The sequence below is a fragment of the Spodoptera frugiperda genome, chromosome 6, assembly GCF_023101765.2.
Source record: "Spodoptera frugiperda isolate SF20-4 chromosome 6, AGI-APGP_CSIRO_Sfru_2.0, whole genome shotgun sequence".
NCBI classification, from domain to species: Eukaryota; Metazoa; Arthropoda; class Insecta; order Lepidoptera; family Noctuidae; genus Spodoptera; species Spodoptera frugiperda.
In genome coordinates, this window is record NC_064217.1 from 8,561,891 (window position 1) to 8,581,865 (window position 19,975).

Genomic DNA, 19,975 nt, shown 5'->3' on the forward strand with positions numbered 1-19,975 from the left:
TAGAAGCCACTAAAACTAATCGAGCCTCGAATCATCATTTATAGAAGAACGAAAAAGAAAAAAAAATGTATGAAGAAGAAGTTGTAAATTTTTCATAAGTCGATATTTATGAAAGTGTGATATTCGCTATTATTGTGCTATAATTTAATTGGATGTGAAATAAATCGAAAATTGTACTTATTTCCCTAGTCCTGGAATACCTGGAACGTTACCAAGGCTATAAAAAAGCATTTTAACTACATGAAAAGCTTAGTAGTGAAGGTAGTTTGTCAGTTTTAGTAACTTAGGTTTAAGTATTATTATATTTTTGCAAGATTAAAATATTAGAAAGGTATCTTCATGGTATCTTGAACACTGTTTTATTCTTTGCTTGTGACAACGATGATGATACAAAATCATAATCGACTAAAACGCGACTTATGCATTTAGTACTTACAACAATATATTTAATTTTAAATCATAAATTGCTTAAATAATAGTCGTAAAGTATAAATCTTCATCAATTTCTATTTTAATTTATAAATAACATCAAAATTTGTTTTAAAATCCACAAAATCTGAAGTAAAAATAGAGAAAACAGAAAGATGCACGATTTTGTTGCCATCAACAATAATTTTTGTTGTACTAGAGTTATTGTCTGACTCGTTTTAACACATGTCGAAAGACATATTTATTACTCTTTTACAAGCTAAAAGCTCAAGTGGAGCGATCTATGGGCTTCTTGCAGTTTACCAACACGACAATGGCCGAATTGTCCGTATAGGATATTTTTTATTGGCCCGTACGTCCCAACCTGCCATGTCTTTGGTTTTAAAAATGGCGTATACAAGCTTTTTGTTTGCCGGTGTACGCTGTTGAATACTTTCCAAGACCTCGCGCGTATTCCTATAAGACCTAAACGTCGTGAATATGAAATTAAAGTACATGTGTAGGTATATAATCAACGCTGTGGACCCCGTGAACAAAATTTTGTAGCGTTATGGTGAATTAGAATGGTGCCTGTGGCTTGTCAATCTCGCACGTCGTCAGGTTACCCGTTCGTAACGTAAATATCACACAGCGAGCGTTTTATATTTCAGATATGACAGCGTCGCAAAACAGTAGATAATGGAGAGTTCAGAAGATGATGCGGGCACAGCGACGAACGCTTCCCGCCGTGCATCGGCGCGGGAAAAGGACGTCGGACTGGCCGAGGACGTCAATGCAACTAGTAGTTTCCAGCAGGAACCATCTGAAACGCGGACGGCTTGTGATACTCCCGCGATGTCGGAGGATAATTTCGACGGCGATAGCGTACCGTCGCCGTCGGCGCAGGACGTCAACGCGAGCACCGAGGCGATTTTGGATATGATAGACGAAATTGTTGACGGTCCGGGTGCGCCAAAGCGGGTACCTCTAGAATCAGAATCTGTAGATACGCTTTTTGACGAACTCGAAATCACCAGTGAACACTCGAATATCGTCGTACAAGAATCAAGTAGCACTCTTTCGGACAACATCACCGCACATCCCGCAGAAGCATCACCAGCCGACAGTGCCAAAAGCGATTTACCGGTTCAGTTTGGCATTGACTCTCAGACCGAATCTTTAAGTGATCTATCACCAGGTGTTTTAAATACAGACAGTGTTGACTCTTTACCACAAAGTTCATCTCTGCCAGAGGCAGGTGAGCCTGCAGTGTCTACACAGCCTGAAGACAGTGCTCTGTCAGATGTGGTACCCGAGGCATCAGAAGCACCTGCTAGTTGCCCTCCACCCAATATTCCTTCCAGCAGTGAAGAAAAGACTGTGCTGAGCATTACAGACTCTAGTGGTGATTGTGAAACACAGGAACGAACAGTAAAGTGTGTGTCATCCAGTGATAACAGGGACAATGTGACTGTCGAAAGTGCAGAATCAACATCTAGTGATAGTAGTGTTAGTGAAGGTAAAGCAGTGTTTGTAGAAACGCCAGTTCGGTCACCACTCAAACGGCGTCTGGTACGGCCAGCACCCAGTGAACGACGGCCAGACTCTACAGTGTCCTCGACTGTTGATTCCCAAATTGTTCATTTACCCGCTACTGAACAAACAAGTAGTGAAAATATCACCAAGGATGTGACAAGTTCATCTGATGCTGTGCCCACATTACATGGTAACGTAAAACCAGAAGAGATTAGAAATGTAAGTGATAATAATTTCTGCAAAGCAGAAACGTCTGTGAGTTCTCCTAAAAAAATTAAGCTTATTAGGCAAAAAGTTATTTCTGGTACTAATAATAGAGATAATTCTATTAATCAGTCTGCTATTCAATCAGATAAGGATCAGTGTCAATCAACTTCATCTGATAGCCATTCATTACCCTTGCCTGAGCCTCATTCAGAATCTTCAAATAATATTAATATCTCACAATCTCAAGACACCAATGAACCATTAATTCCTGTTGTTAACTGCATATCTGAGTCGCCTGTTGATAGTCCTGTACAAACAGCAAGCTCCGATGAACATTCCCAACCCAGAATAGACCATTCTCATTCATTAAAACTAGAAGAGATTGAAAAACATGATAGTAATGAACAGATGTCGTCTGGTCAGTCCAGCTCATGTTCACCAAATTCTTCTGAAGCAACTCAACCTATTGTTGATGATAATAATGAAGTTAACGAAACAAGTAGTATATCTGAACCAAACTCGGCTCCACCCCAAGCTGAAATTATACAAAATGATTTGATCCCTGATGAAAGCAATGTTAATTATGATGATCATGGGGATGCTAAAGATGTAGAAAGTGCTCAAAATGAAGTATTGCCTTCCTCACAAAGCATACCTGCATGCATACAGAATGTAGAGAGTTCTGAACCAGAAAGTAGCAATAACTTAGCTCAAAATCTTACAATAACTCAGGATTGTGTACAAATTCAAGATCATACAGATGACAATCATGACACAAATGAGCAAAATGATATGCAAGTAGATGACCGTACACAAGTCCAAGATCAAAAGGAACAGGAGGATAGCATGCAAGTGGAAGAGCACATAGAAAGGCAAGATCCTACACAAGCCGAAGACCAAACAAAACAGCAAGATGATATGCAAGTGGATGAGCAAACAGAAGAACAAGATCTTTCAGAGGTTCAAGACCAAACACCACAGGAAGATAGCATGGAAGTGCAAGATAACTCAAAAGAGGATAATCATACCCAAGAGCATGATCATACAGAAATTAAAGATCACACACAGGTGCAAGATCATACACAAGTGCAAGATCATGCACAACCGGAAGATCATATACAAGTGCCAGAGCATACAGATGTGCAAGATCTCACGCAAGTGCAAGATCATACAAAATTAGAAGATCACATGCAAGTGCAAGATCATAAAAAACTAGATGATCACACAGAAGTGCAAGATCTTACGAAAATACAAGATAACACGCAACTGCAAGATCATACACAAGTGCAAGCTCATACACAAGTCCAAGAACACACTGATGTACAGGATCATGTACAGGTGCAAGATCATACACAAGTACAAGATCCTACACAAAAACAAGATCATACACAATCGGATCCTTCACATGCGCAAGATCGCAAGCAAGTGGAAGATCACACAGAAGTGCAAGATCATAAACAACTTGAAGATCACATTGAAGTGCATGATCATACACAAGTTCAAGATCACACGCAAATGCAAGATCGACCGCAAGAGCAAGATCATACACAAGGGCATGATCAGACACTACAGCGTGAACACACGCCAGAGCCTGTTAGCATACAAAGGCATGATCAGTTGCCCCAGCGCGGACACACGCCAGAGCCTGTTAGCATACAAAGGCATGATCAGTTGCCCCAGCGCGGACACACGCCGGAGCCTGTTAGCATAAAAGAGCATGATCAGACGCCACAGTGTGAACAAACGCCAGAGCCTGTTAGCATACAAGGGCATGATCAGACGCCCCAGCATGAACGCACGCCAGAGCCTGTTAGCATACAAGTGCAAGATAATACCCAAATGGAAGAACCTAAGCCAGTGCAAGAGGATGAAAAGAAAGTTCCACCAATCAAACTTAACTTATCTATGGCTAATCTATCTGAATCTAACAAAGAGACAGAACACAGCAGTATTAGTAGAACCAATGCTATCCATGAAGAATCTGAAGTAACCAAACAAGTCCCCAAATTAACAATCAAGTTAAAACAACCAGATGAAATTAAGTCACCTGTACCTAAAGTAACAATAAAACCTATCAAACCACCTGTTGAACAAGATTCAGATGACAACACTGAAGATAGTCATCAAGTACCTTGTGTTACTAAAATAAATATCAAGCCTATTCCCAAACCAACGGAAAATCTTAATGAAAAAACATTAAGATCACAACATACGATAGAGGGGTCCACTAGACCAAATGCAAGCGTCACAAAGCTAAATATAAAACCAATACCCAAACCTCCAGAAAAAATAAATGATTTTCATAGAAAATCTAGTAGCAGTGAAATTTCAGAATCTGAATATTCTGAAAATGATGAAACCAGCACTTCAGACCAAGCATCGACTTCTGATCAAGGACCTTCTGATGTTGTTCCAAAAGTAACAATAAAACTAGGAAAGCCTGGCACTGAAAGTGAAGGTAAATTTTATACTGAAAAAAATATTCCAAAACTTACTATAAAAGTTCAACAAGATGAAAATGATGAGCAAGAACCTAAATTAAAGAAAATGGTAATTAGTCAGTCAGAAGCATCTTCTGACACACAACTTGACAAAATACCTAAACTGACAATAAAAACTATCTCAAAATCAGAAAGTCAGCCTCTTAGTCCAAAGTTGACTATCAAACCATTAAAACCACCAGATACAACCAATAAAGATGGAGAAATTCCTAAAATGAAGATATCTACTGAATCATTTGCATTAGCAGATGTAAAGGAGAGTCCACATGTGCCTAAAATTACAATTAAACCTGTAACAAGGTCTACAGCAATGTGTGACAGCCCAGAACATATCCCTGTAGTAACAAAATTGAATATTAAACCTATTTTGAAACCTACAGACAGTGGAGAGACCCCTGAAAGCTTTGAAGATAAAGTTCCTGTAGTTTCAAAATTAAATATAAAACCTGTACTAAAGCCTAAAGATAATGATGTAGATTCTAGTGTAGATGATGTACCTAAAATAACTAAATTAAATATTAAACCAATAAAGAATCCTGAGGAAAATTCTTCGGAGGAAAAAGACTGTGATGAATTGAATGCTGACATTGAAAAAAATAGTATACCTGTTGTTACTAAACTTAATATTAAGCCTATAATTAAGCCTCATGATGAAGAAACTCTAAAGGATTCAGAAAACCAATCATCAGAGACTGGTAATTCAAGTGATGATAATGGAGACCACATACCTGTTGTTACAAAACTAAACATAAAACCAATTGTAAAACCTGACAGCTCAGATGAATCTTCTAAAACTGTTTCGTCGAGTGAACCAAGCATTCCTGTTATTACTAAACTAAATATTAAACCATTAATAAAACCCGGAGACAGTATCTCACCATCATCTCCTAAAAAGGAACACAAAATAGATGGCCATAGCCCAATACCAGTTGTTACTAAATTAAATATTAAGCCTGTTGTAAGGCCTGAAGACTCGGATTTAGCAAAAAGTAAGGATGATACTGTAGATAAAACTCCTTCAAAAAATCCTCCTCTTGTGATGAAAATCAACATGAAAACCATGACAGAAAATTTCAATAATGAACATGCATCTTGTAACAACATCATCAATGAACCATTGCCTATGTCTCCTAAAAAAGTAAAGGTAACCAATGCAATAGAATCTAAATCTGAAGCAGCCTCAGAAAAGAATTCTAAAAGAAGTAGTGAACCAGTAAATGATATACTGGCCCCAATAAAGGACCATTCTGGAGAAAAACCCAAACAAAACTGTGTACCTGACTCCAATGAAAAGAATGCAGTTGTTGACACATCATGTGTAAATAAATCAGCATCATCAGAAAAAGAAAAGCATTCATCATCAGGGACAGGCAATGAATGTGATTCTATAATTACAGGATCCTCATTTCCTGAGTCTAGTACAGATAAAATGCCTACTGTCATGAATGCAACTGGCCAAGAACACAAGCATATGAACTTAGGATCCACTGACTCAATAAGTGAGGCAAATATGATGCAAACTATTAGTAGACACCAAGAATCAAGGAGTAGACATTCATCAGTGCAAAATTGTACTTTGTTGAAAAAACTTTTAGAAAATAAATGTAGTTTAGATAAAAACCTTGAAGTGTCTCCAATAGTGAATTATGCTTTGCCTGCTGAAAATAAAACCTTAAACAGTGATCATTTAGTTGAATCAGGAAAGTCTAGCTTAGACAAATTAAGTTCTGGAAATCTAGAGAAAATTGAGAAGAGAAGTGCTACTCCTGATAAAGTAAATGATTTAAAAAAGTCTGTAGATTCAAGTACACATGCAAACCAAGATCATTGTGATAAACCAAATGAGAACCTTACCAAACCCTTAGAAATTACCATATCTGATAAGGTTACAAATCAAAGTTCTGGCCAAGATTCTCCAAGAATAATATTAAAAATTAATAAGACTGATCATGGTCCCTCAGCAAAAATTATTACTGAAGAGGTGAAAAGGCCTGATGTGCAACAAAACCTCTCTGAAAATACTCAAGATATTGTAAATGATAAGCAAAGTCCGAAAAAATATGTAAATAGTAGAAAGAAACAAGCATTGGATACATCATTGAATTTATCTTCAGGCAAGCGCTTAAGGAGTTCAAGGATTGTAGAAAATACAGAAAAGACGCCTATAGCAAGGCGGAATATGGGCAAGAGGCCATCCACGACGGATACTAGCCCTCCTCAAAACAAAGATTCTGACCTTTCCTTGTTACAAAGTAAAAGGTTAAAATTAGGACAACTTTTGGGCAACAAGTCCCTTACAATGAGTCCTGTTACAAAAACTTCTCCGCCCTCACCCACAAAGACTGGTTTAGATTTAAAACAGGGAGGTAAAAATGTCAATCATTCTCTGTTGAATAATGAGAATTGTTCAAAGAATGGTAACTCAAAATTACATAATATTTTGTCCAATTTACATGCAAAACAAAATATGCAATCACTGTCTTATAATAATACAAACTGTTTAGACAAACCACAAACCGTGGCTACTGATAAAGAAGTGAATGCTTCAGTGAGCAGCTTGGATGCAGTTGAGACTGCTTCCGTAGAAAACTCGCATCCGGAAGTACAAGAGATGATTATAAATGAAAATTCAGAATATCGTGAATTTACCACTACTCCTGAAGAGGTTTCTCAAGATCCTTTAGAGGTAGCCAGGCCAGCTGAAGAAAGTCCAGAGATTGTAGACATTCCTAAAACAGTGGAACTGACACCGCAACCTAAAAAACGTGGACGGCCACGGAAGTTGCCAGTATCTGAAGGAGCGAAACCCGTCGCATTGCCGGTTCCAGCCTTAGAAGAGCGGCCGCAACGGTCATTGCGCCTAATGAGGTAAATATAAATTTTCTCTACAGATCTTGTGTTAATCTAATCTAATCCATAATATTATTTAGTGAAAATATATATTACTCACCATCCACAACTTTATGAATATTAACATCAAATATGTTGTTTTCAGGGACAGACCGGCAATCCTGACGAAGCCACGAGGACGGGGCAGAGGGCGAGGGGCACGACGTGTGGAAGCGACTACGCCGCCTACAGAACTCGAGACTATAGTGGTTATCGAGCCTGCTGACGAGCCGGAAGACCGACCACCCCCTGCCGAAATCGACCCGACCAGTTCGAGAATCAAGCTTCCGCGTATGACGGAGGCACTCGACAAAATGCCTTCAGCATGCACAACACCTTTATCAAGTAGACGACGGAATTCGTCAGGGAATTACTCGACTGGCGAATCGCCTGAATTGAAGGTGGCGCTTGAGAACTCGAAAGGCGATGAGACCATGAAGAGTCCTGAAGCTGGTAGTTCAGGGAGGGGTCGAGGTGGGCGGGGGAGCCGTGGCGGTCGGGGGAGGACACCACGTGGTCGAGGACGGGGGCGGGGAGGCGGCCGCGGCGCTACCTACATGAAGGTATGTTGTTACGTTACAAATCTGCAACCCTTTTTCTATTAGAAGCAATAGTCACTGAAAAAGAGCAGTGCTAATTTAAATCATTGCAGTAAACATATTAACATGGTTAAACTCGTGTTTCAGGAAACTATGGGCATCTACGGGCGAGTGTGTGGGCCAGCTACGACGACAGTGCAGCTCTTCGAAGAAGAAACGTGTATGATGGACGATAACGCCACTCCCGCTAAGTGAGTATGACTAAATTATCTGACTAACACTATAATTTTATTAACTTTATCTGCATAACGAATCGAGTTATCATAAGAAATAAGAAAGTGAAGGTTGTAAACGACACTATTTTATGTTTTAGACCCACACATTTATTGGACGAAGATTCTCAAAGTTCCGTGAAGAGTTCGACGAACGAAAGTAGTAAAATGAAGAAATCAAAATTTGCTGATTTGTTCGACAGGTATTTATGGAAAATATTCCATTCGAATAAAGTTGGACTCATATGACATATAAGTTGCTTAACATAATTTTATTTGTGATTTACAGTAATAAGGTGTGGACGGCCGCGGATGTAAAGGAATACACGTGGCCCCCACCAGACAAGGCTGATGTTGAACATAAGGTAAATTAGACAGAGTAATTAAATGAGAACAGAACAGAAACAGTTCTCTAACAACCGCTGTTTTTAGCAAATCGCTGCTACAGCCACAATACATTGCACAGCTGAATATAGACCTCTCCCCAATTACTTCTACATCTGCCAGCTGGGAACGACCTGCGAACTCCACCTTGTGCGTGGACGACAAATACCTATGCCACATATTAATGTCTTGTTTGTTACAATAAAAATTATAACATTTGGAACAAATTTTCATTTACTAGTTATTTATCTAACCCTTGTCTAAAGAGAAAGTAACCAATGCACAATAAAAATGCATTTTATTGTCTTTATTACAGGTAATGATGATTCAGGAGCAAGTAGCGATGTTCTTAGGAGTGAAAAGCTTCAAGCGGCGATACCCGGAACTGAAGAGGCGGACTATTTCTGGTGAGGAGAGGGACTACGTTCTTAGTAAAGGTCTCGTGACTGAAGCATTGTGTGACCTTGGTAAGTTTATAATCTGTATTCATTAAAATTAATTATGGCATTTTGGTCTTCTAAGCATAGAAGACCAAAATGACCAAAATGAAGAAAGCATTCTGAGACTAGATTTTAACGAAATCTTAAATGGGACTAGACACCAATGTTATTCTAGAGACTAGATGCCCATGCGAGACTGCGGCGTCTCGGGTTCATATAACAATCGTATTCTTCGTCTGCAGCTTGTAATAAATCCTTGCTTATATCATATCTACTTGTCTAGTTGTACCTAATCGGGAATTTACTGTTAGTGTTGTATGTCGTGGGTATTTGAATTTTTTAGCTCACTTTCTATCTCTTTGCTCAATAATCTAAAACACAATTAACATAACATCCCTTTTCAACAGGTATCACTGCGGTAGACGCCAGTGAAGTATTAGACATTATGTTATCGGACTATCCTCACAAATATGAAGAGTTTCGGTCGTACCAACGGCAACGGCAATTGGCTGAGGCTGCTGAGGAACCAACCGAGGATATTAAAACCGAAGAAAAGGTGGTTAGGGTTGAAATGAAAGCGGAGAAACCGGCTGAACATAAACCTGAACCACCGAAAGTTGATCCCGAAAAGACAAGACAGGTAAGTTCAGGTCGTAAGGTAGTTAAATCTTTGGTTTTCGCGATTTTCTTATTGTAATGTGGATTATTTTTTGTGTGGGTAGTTCTTTTTATTTATTTTTAACATTTATGTTGCATTTTTTTTTTTCATTTGTGGTTCCAGGTAGACTAGTGTTTATATTTGACAGATATTTAAAATAGTTTTTGTTCTACCGCATATTTTTAATTTTTCGCGATCTATGTACACAATAGTACCCTATCTTCGTGCTGCAGAGATGTACACTGATATTATCCATGTAAACAATTTATATTATGATGTGTTTTTGTTTATTTATAACTTTATTTTACCTACAATATTGTTAGTTAATAATTTCCTATTATTTGTTTGTGTTTTTGTTACGTTATTCCAGTGAACCGTAACATCAGTTGGGTAGTTTCTTTAGTCCAGCATCTTTTTTTTTCTAGCTAATTTTTAGGACGCAAATAAAGTATGTTATTTGACGCAACAAAACTCAACGCTACTTATTAAACGTACTTTGGCAATTCCAAAGAAGTATTGAATATCAGTAATGTTCATGTAGTTAATTTATAAATACGTCGTGGTAGGACATGGCGGCGGCAGCTATAGCGTCAGCGAGCGAGTGGAACGCGCGGACGAACGCGTTGCGTCGCGGCGCGTGCGCCGACCTGCAGTCGCTGACGGTGCAGCGCGCGCGCGTGCCGCCCGCCGCCCCGCCGCGCCCCCACCTGCGCCCGCCCGCAGGGTTCTACCCGCACGCGCTACTGCCGGGGCAGTACCAGCACTCCTACAGGGTCTACACGCCTGATCAACTACGGTACCACAATGTTTACTCATGTTCATCTATCTAATTACATTTTCTTCTAAACCTCCCATATTTAGAATAGAGAAGATGTACACTTGACTTTATGTAACTCCAATAGTTTGGTAATGAAATACGTTTTTATTTGCATTAGTTCCTAACAGGTTGTTTATAGAGATAAAGAAAGTTCAGAAAGTTCAGACCAAATAGATTGAGAATAATAAGTATGTAACTATACCTATATTTCTAACAGTAATGTTTACTAAATGAGTATTTCTCCCGTAGGTACTTCCCATTGAACACAGTACTAGCGGCGCCGCCGGCACCACCGTCAGAAGAATGGAGTTCTGACTCAGAACCTGACTGGGGCTCAAGATTCTCGTCATCCGAGGATTCTGACGGCCCTACACATCATTCTGCTAAGGTAAGTCATACATTTGTAAAAAATAAAGTTTCGCAATCTTTCTATTTAAAATCTGGTGGAGAATGCCATATGGCATTAAGTTCGCCGTATGTACCACTGTTTTATCGTATTGTGTGTACTACCCAAATAATAATAAATTTTATTTTTTTGTTATTGGAATTTAGGTCATTAAGGTAACTTTTATACATTACTTCTAATCTTTGCTACCACAAACAGAGATTTGTCATAACCTATGCTCATCTGAAACGTATCATTGGGCGTGCATCGTTGACGACATCAATATAAATATTTTCATACTAAATAACGTTCGTGTGCACTTAAATAGTATTTATATGAAATGTGGGTCTTGATGTGTGTTTACAGCGGAAGAAATTGACGAAGACAAAGCGCAGCAGCCAGGCGGAGAGCCGTGACGTGAAGGAGTCGCGGGAGCCGCGCGAGGAGACGCGGCCCGAGGACCTGTGCCGCGTCTGCAAGCTGCGCCTCGAGGCCAACCGCCGCTACACGCACGAACGGTTCCTCGTCTGTGCCAACTGCAACGCCAAGCGTACGTAACCCTTGCCAACAATGTGTCTGTGCTACAAGACTTAGTATAGTACTTGGAGGAGCTGTGATTGAAGACCTAGTAGAATACCAGCACAGAACCCTATCTTTATGATCAACAGCCTATTTTTGAACTACTATGAGTTTTATGTACCATTGTGTTTACCACTATACCCAAGCTTTACACACACAACAATTTGTTGTTGTTTATAATGATGCGTTCTATTTTAATGGGTATGATATAATCGAGAAGTATGGCAAAAAGGGGGATGTCTATATCCATGATATGGTGATGATGAATGGGACAGACAGCTCTTGATATTCTTAGTACTTATTGTTGTTTGCGTACTACGCAGTGCACCCGTCGTGCCTGGAGCTGAGCGCGGACACGATCCGCAAGTGCCGCGACTACGCGTGGCAGTGTGCCGAGTGCAAGACTTGCTGCACGTGTCGCCAGCCCGCAGACGACGACAAGATGCTCTTCTGCGACCTCTGCGACCGTGGCTTCCATATCTACTGCGTCGGACTCGACACCGTGCCTAGCGGTATGTATAACCAGTAAACAATCCTCGTTTGCTTTCTTATTTCCTAAAAAACTGTTTTTTTTTTTTTTATGTGGGAGAGCCATTGCTTCGGCACGACTGAAGTGATACCACCTCGAATGAAACCGGCCTTAACAAAAATTGCGTGAAATTTTGTATTTACATATTATATTCGCCCATGTCTGTCGATCTTAGATCATTCACTCCTCTAAAACAGAACGAGTATATTACATAATACTATGAACTTCTTTTTAACTTAACTTTTGACAAGAACAAACAAATAGGAAATAAGAAACAATTTTAACTTTTTCACAAGAACAAACAAATAAGAAACAAACAAGTATTTGTTTTGTATAGCAATTTACGGCGAACAATGAATGAAATACTTATCTGTATTTTTCGGAAGTGCGATAAGAGTTATCTATTCGATTGTATCACGTGTTTTAGTAGCGTAATTTGTGTTTACTAACAACCTCATTTGCCGGTCATGTTATTTTTGTTAGACCACGAAAAATATTGTTTCTGTTTACCAAAACTGGTTTGTGCATTGTATAAACTGTTTTTTAGCTGCCGTAATTTCAATTAAGATTAATTAAGTACTTATAAAGTGTCTTGAAAATGCAGTTTGTAGACTTGTGACTAAGTAATGTTGACTTTACATAATACAACTACCGACGTACTTATGTCCATTCATAATTTCATAATAAGAAAGTTCATAATGAATCATTATTCGCGTTACATATAAATGTACTTTAGGGCGTAACAAAAACGTTATCAGTAACCAGGAAGGATAAATGAAGTATTATGTAGTTCTTAATTACAGAAATTTGACTTCACAATATCATGTCACTCTGATCGTTTTGTTCTTTTATAAACCTGAAAGTATGGATGAATAATCTTGTCGTGTACTTATTACTTAATCTGGTATCGTATATTCCAGGCCGGTGGCACTGCGTAGAGTGTGCGATCTGCAAGTCCTGCGGGGCGCGGTCTCCCGGGGGCGCAGGGGGCGGGGGCGCGGGGGGCGCGGCCGCCAGTACCGAGCCCGCTGAGTGGCACCACCAGACGCGGCGCGGGCTCGGCGGACACAAGGTCTACTCGCACTCGCTCTGCACGCCCTGCGCCAGGTCAGTTCCTCACATACTCACACTCTGCTCTCTACTGACGCTGGTTTTATTCTCACACCGATCGTTGGCAGTGACTGTTATTGCATTAACAGCCTTAAGACCTTTAGTCCCACAATGTACACTGCCAAAAATTGTGTGTACATTGTCAATAAGATAATCTAAAGAAAACTATAATAGGATAATTATTTTCCTGCCCAAAGAATTGGTTCCAATGGTATGTTTGTATAAACACAGAAGGTTGAAAATACATTGTCCTGTCAGTGTTGACGTTCAGTGTGACTATAAAACTAGCCTACTATAACTCCCCATAACACACAGTCGATACAGAAGCACTTGTGACTTGAACCAATATTCTTATTGGTCACACTAAGTCCTAACTCTTAGGTTACGGTCATACTGACAGGTTAGATGGTATTCTATTTGGATGTAGCTGTGAAGATGTGGTGGAAGGTGACTTATTAAAACTCGTATATTTGTTTGTTTGTTATTTTGTCCAGTAAAACTGAATTAACCAATGGGTAACTAATGTTCCCGTAGTATGGTCTTGAGTTAATGTTTCTTTGACTCATATGATATGTATGTTTTGTAAATCAACCTGTAAGTATGGCCAAAGGTTTCTTAGATAGGTGTGTTGATACGAAACAAAAATATTTTTTTTTATATATAAGTAAATTTAAATTAAAATACAATCAGTAATCTACAGCCACAATAAAAAGCCGACAGAAATAGGAACACCTTACAGACTTATAATTAATAATTTATTATTAAATTTAAGTATCCATTTAGTTCCATTTATATTATACCTTTCATTATCATAAATCGTATTTACTCAAATACAGTCTTAATTCATTATAATACCAATTTGCCAATGAGGATTGATAATAGTCCTTGTATTTGGTAGATGGTGATGCCTATTCCTCAGTAGACTGTACATTTATCATCCAAAATACCTGTAGTACAAATTATCATGGAGTAGTGTTGGTTAGTCATTAAACAGAATAGTATCATGTTTTTAAATCGGATTCATTGCTAGTACCGCTGCATAGTACCTTTTACTGAAGAATTAAATGAGGTTTCTGTTTGTAGGTAGGATTGATTGCCTTGTTATCAATGTGTCAAAATTAATAACATATTTCAATTGGCAACTGTAGTTAGGTTGTTAGGTTGATGAAGATAACAGAAATTAACAATAATTAAATATTATTTTTCAAGTAACACCAAGAGGGTGGCCAACAAAACCTGAGTTTCCCAAAGGAAGAATATATATCGAGGGATGCTGATACAAAGTACAAAGTTTAATAACAAAATCATTAAATGATTTCTATGTGTATATGTTTACGTATTAATTGGTCTTGGTAGTTGATGTGTTTTCACGTCATTTCATGCGTGTTTTGTGGAGTAACACGAGCTGGTCATAGTGTCGTCTCTCCGTCCGCCTTCACTCTGTCGACATCCGCTTTGTCTCTGGTACCGTAGCATTGTGGCCCCGCAGAATGTTTACTTTGCCCCAACGCAGCGTTCTTACTCAGCACATCCCAGTACCGTATAAGTTGCATGCCATCCCCATAGACATAAGTTTATTATTTATGCATATTTGAAGAATGTTTGTTGATTGTTATAATCTATTAATCATTTCTTTAACTTTGTATATTTATTGTATTAAAATCTAATCATTTACGAGCAAACAGTCTTCACAGAAAGAACAGCAAAGTGGACCTTATGCGAAGCACCGCCAATTGGTATGAGGGGATCACTTTGTATAGCACTGTCTTTATACAAAGTTGCTTATTGCAAACACAATTCTGACAGTGGGAACCAAATTCTGGGCTTTGTGGATTTGAGAATACTGCCAACTTTACTGTTCCTCCTATTTTTATTGATTATTTTAATACTTTCATTTGTTCCATAATTGATGCAATACACTTAGGTAGCTAATAACTTTTGTCTTTCTGTATTATCGTTGTGTTGATGGTTGTACTGCGTCAATTAGCCTTGTATCATCAATGACAATGGGTGTCGACATCTCACCAGTCATCCTGCAGTCGGCTGCGACTAACTCACATCCATCTGTTAACTAACAAGGGCGTAGTACCATCAGTCTCCCCACTGCGTTCACTAACTCGACTCTATGCTTGTTGCTCGTCTTCGGACTCCGTCGATACTCGATACACATGGGACACGTAATTATATGTTCTTATTGTTTGTAGCTAGTCATTCAAGTTTAATGTTTGTTATATTTTATGTTTTATTTAGTAAATTAGTGTTATTTCAATGTTTACGTCTTTTACTCTCAATGTGTATTTGTATGGCATTCTTCGCAAGCACTTGCAAATTAGTGTTTGAGATCGATTTAAAACTATCGCCAGTTCCGAGCTGTCGCGTTAGTGATTAATGATATTGTTAGTACCGTGTGCCGCAACTGTAACTGTAACGTGTAATGAACGAACGCTAGAAGAGAGTCACTCGAGGACAAGCAACAATCCGTATGAATGAAGCGAGACCGTCCACTCGGCGCGGGGTTTCGGTGTTAATACTAATGGCGTGTTTCTGTGTTCCGGTGCTTGTGCGCGTACGGTCCGTATGTGTGTGTGCGTGCGTAGGGCGTATCGCATCGGTCGCTACTGCCCGCTCTGCGAGCGCTCCTTCATCGGCCCGAAGGGGACCATGCAGCTCGTCATATGTAAGCTCTGCGATAGGCAACTGCATCAAGGTACGTCAGACCCACCGACACGTGTAGACGCATTCGCTTGCCCGCCCGCTACTCCGGTTAGACATGTTGTCGTAGAATGCATGACACCTATGTAAGCCTATTCTCGTTTTCTGACTCCGTGCACGGGTCCAAACCAAGTTCAACCGTAGATGCCCCTACCAGAACCCTTCACTTGTAATGTTGCTTTATAACGAGGTCTGGAAGTAGTGTTACAGTTTAGCTTCGTTTGGGCCAATATGGAGCTCACAAAACGGAAATAACCTTACGTAAACGTAAGTTTATTGGTTGCCCTATATTTTCGTGGGGTTATATTGCCTGGTATAAAGATATCGTACGCATGTCTAACCAAGGGCGGTTTTCTGAAAGTGAGGAAACATATTTTATGTTCATTGTCCGAAAACCGCTTTTAGTCGAGCGCATGTTTATTACTGTTGATGTGTGAATGCGTTGTGCATGACTTAGTACTTACGTAAAACATGTTATACTCACAAGCTTTACTCAATCCTTCATTTTTGTCATGATACATAGTTTCGTTTCCATAGACATTATGTAGCCTTATAGTATGTATATTTATGCTTATGTTTCCATATTATATAGCTATACCCTATATTATCCTATTTGTGCTACCTATTATGATTGCCTACAGAACAACTTGTACAATATATCCTGATATATACGTAACGATACGGTTCGCCGTCCAATACAATAAACTTACGACATATATACCGATAGGGAGCTTTTGTTTTTGTTAGATGTGATTAGATGACAACGTATAGGTGACCGCATGATGTATAATACACAGTAAGCAATGACCTGCCTAAATTAGAACATAGCTGAAAATATATTGGGTCGCAGAACACGAAAGGTTTATCGAATCTTGCCGAATTGTGTGTGCCATGCATTGTCGTGTATTAGGTGTAGGTAACGGCTCGATTGAGCTACCGGCATGGGGATGAAAGGGAGATATATTATGGCGTAGGTATGTATTCAACGTACTAAGTACAATACTGCTACCATGTATCCTGTGCCTCGTTGTGCTGGCCGCCTTTGTATTTATTGTGCTCAGTTGCATTTAAATAAAAGGTTCATGTAGTTTATGAATCTACCATTCATTATAATGAATGTGTATTGTTAGTGTTTTACATTTGTATACATGTAGTCTGACATGATCACATGACACAATTAAACATTGGCGGTCAGACGGTCCCGGAGCCTTCGTACATATTTAGATAACCAACGTGCCCGACTAAAGTAATCTTTTTGATTTTCTTATGAAATTCACTCTTCTTCCAACTGTCTGAGTCTTCATCTTTCTTCTAATCTTCTCTTTCTCTGCATTGGAAGCAGCACTGGAATTTCAGCTAGATTCACCTGAATGTTATACATAGAACGACTACAGTTTGTTTTATTATTCTCAAGAGTTAATTACATCACTATCTAGCTATGATTATGATACGAAAACTATCACTCCAATCCTAAATTGCTAAGTGAAAACGAATATTTCTTCCGCTACCAAGTATTGGTTACTTCATTAAATTCTTATATCGGGCACACGAGGCTACGAAGGCTCCGGCGAAACGATATAGCCAGTGGTGGTTTGTGACGTTGGCGATATTCCCGGCAGATTGCGTTAGACAGACCGTGTCTAACCTGAACGTGCTGGACTACACGTGCGCGGAGTGCCGGCGGACGGGCATCACGTCGCGCGCCGCGGCCGTGCGCCTGGCGCCGCGCACCATCGCCACGCTGTTCATGGCCAAGCGGCGCTTCAACAAGTACGCGCACCGCCAGTACCTGGCCAGCCGCGCGCGCCAGGCCGAGGAGGCGCGCCTGGAGGCGGGCGAGGACTCGGTGGACGCCGCGGAGCCGCTGCGCGTCGAGCTGCGCGACGACATGTCGGACGGGTCGGACGCGCCGCCCGACCTGGCCGACACCAGCGACCCGCTCGACGCCACGCCCGACGCCTGAACTCTCCGTGCGCGAGTGAGCGGTGGACTGTATACAAACTGACCGTGTAATATATATGTAGCTGTTGTTAGTTCATATGTAACTCTTATTCGCTTCGGTACTACGGTTGTAAGGTAAACTGTTACATAAATCTGATTAATATAACGATTAACCGGTAGGCTATGTACGTGTAAGTTGTCGGATAGTGAGGAGATACTAGGTGTATTGTCTCTTTGTGTTATCGCTGCGTTTTATTTTCGATACGCTGAGATGTTTGCGAGTACGAACCCCGGAGGAGCCGGCGCTGAAATATTATGTATATTATTATATCCCTAGTGGGAGTTAGACGGTTTGATTTAACAGATGATAAAGATCATAAAAGTGGTTAGATAGATAGCTGTAGATCGCAGGACTCTTAACATTAAAACTGTACAGTAATTTAATACTAACTTCACTATATGGGTAGCTGGGCAATCATACTATTTTTAATATCATAGATTTGAGTTAAAGTATCCTGCAAGACAAATCATGTATCTTATTGTGTATTCGTCCACAATTGGTTATGTTGAAAGTGATTAGATTACGAGAGATTGTGTAGTTGTGCTGTTATTACTTTACGACGGATGGTTTAGTTGCATTGTGTCGCATCATGTTCGTTTATTTGTGTGAACTCTATATTAGAACTGCAGACGGACATGGTACATTTTGTCATTTACGAATTAGTTCTCAGGAATACAAAATAAAATAAATGCATACAATAGAAATCTGCCTTTTAATGCATTTTTTAATTTTGTTTCGAAATTGTTTTTGTTGTCACTGCTGTTTATGAATCGGTCCACACACTATTGAAGACAGTGCGCATTTTGTTTATTTTTTATATAGTATAATTTTTAGATTATCGTTAATTTCGCTTAATAAGGTATTTATTTTAGTTGTACTTTTATATGGATACAGCTGTATACAATCTTATGTCCCAGATAATATTCGCGGAGGATTGTTACATGAACGTAGGGAATTTATATAATTCAACAGGTTCGGATAGTTATGATTGATTCTGTTTGCCTGTAATGAATTTTATTTATGAATCGTTTGGGTATGATTAAGAATATGTTTCCCCCTAATACGCACTTTATGAAAGTTGTTGATTAATTACACTAGATTATTTTATAAGATTTTTATCGTTTCTGTAGTTTAATTATTGTACGAATCAAATTCAGCAGCTCTTCTTTCAAATAACATTTATTGTTTTCCTTACTTAATTTCAAAGTACAAAACATAGGCTACCTTTATGTACATTTACTAGCACTCGTTCTGGAAGGCAATATGAACCCAATAAATAAATAATTATAGTTTTATAGAAAGATCAAATAAATTATTTTATTCAGAGTATAGTATGTTTATTTTCAATATGAGAAAATTATTTATTTATACCTATGGATACAAAGATAGTATTATAGCAGAATTGGGTGGTATTTATTTCCAGGGCGAATCCGGGAATGATTGGTTGGACACTGGGCAGTAGTCCCTGCAGCCTGGTATTCGTTTTCGGTATACGTAACATTCGATTCAACAACGTGTATGCATTTGCTGTACTTACGATATAATCTCTGCGCGCTATCGTCTTTTTAACCACTGCTGTGTGCAATTATCCCCCATAATGTTGTGTATTATATCTTGTATTAGAATTATATTGTGTAAGTGCAGGTGACGACCTTAGTAACTTCATTGAATACTGACACTAATGTATCAATGTTTTAGTTTATAATTATGCTTTGGTTAATATTAATCATAATTTACTTATTAGTGATGACTTTTAAGATAAAATTGATGTCCTCGAAATCATGATAATATAAACCTTTTATACAATATACACAACTGATCCCGGTGTGGCTCACGCCGTAATTCGCATTGCTTTATTGACACAGGTGAATTTGTAAGACTTACTTGTAAGAGAATAATGATAACTTTATGTCTACTTAATGCAAGTGTAAACGTTCTAGAAATCTCGCACTGTTCGGTCAATTTTTGTAAAAAAAGATAAATAAATTTTAATTTGAACTTTCGTTT

At 39.1% G+C, this 19,975-nt stretch overlaps 1 protein-coding gene across 5 annotated transcripts; it reads left to right on the plus strand.

Annotated features, from left to right (window-relative positions):
* The first annotated feature begins 601 nt into the window (after window positions 1–601).
* On the plus strand, window positions 602–19,970 carry LOC118267707 (uncharacterized). Of its 5 annotated transcripts, none has more exons than XM_035581840.2 (15): window positions 619–932; window positions 1,080–7,520; window positions 7,648–8,104; window positions 8,228–8,331; window positions 8,454–8,555; window positions 8,642–8,717; window positions 9,053–9,203; window positions 9,584–9,816; window positions 10,401–10,630; window positions 10,901–11,039; window positions 11,403–11,586; window positions 11,939–12,127; window positions 13,065–13,251; window positions 15,852–15,961; window positions 17,586–19,970. In XM_035581840.2, exons 2-15 carry the CDS (start codon window positions 1,108–1,110, stop codon window positions 17,927–17,929), a joined length of 8,919 nt encoding a protein of 2,972 aa, XP_035437733.2. In that variant the 5' UTR covers window positions 619–932; window positions 1,080–1,107; the 3' UTR covers window positions 17,930–19,970. The 5 variants fall into 5 exon arrangements, with proteins under 5 accessions (XP_035437731.2, XP_035437735.2, XP_035437736.2 ...); XM_035581839.2 differs by having other exon boundaries at window positions 619–928; XM_035581838.2 differs by having other exon boundaries at window positions 602–7,520.
* The last annotated feature ends 5 nt before the right edge of the window (window positions 19,971–19,975 follow it).

Bases quoted from the DNA above. Each gene is read 5' to 3' on its own strand.
- LOC118267707 (XM_035581838.2), top strand. From the start codon at position 1,108: ATGGAGAGTTCAGAAGATGATGCGGGCACAGCGACGAACGCTTCCCGC. The intron at 8,332-8,453 runs GTGAGTATGACT...TTTATGTTTTAG, and splicing joins GATAACGCCACTCCCGCTAA to ACCCACACATTTATTGGACG. The intron at 13,252-15,851 runs GTCAGTTCCTCA...GTGCGTGCGTAG, and splicing joins CTCTGCACGCCCTGCGCCAG to GGCGTATCGCATCGGTCGCT.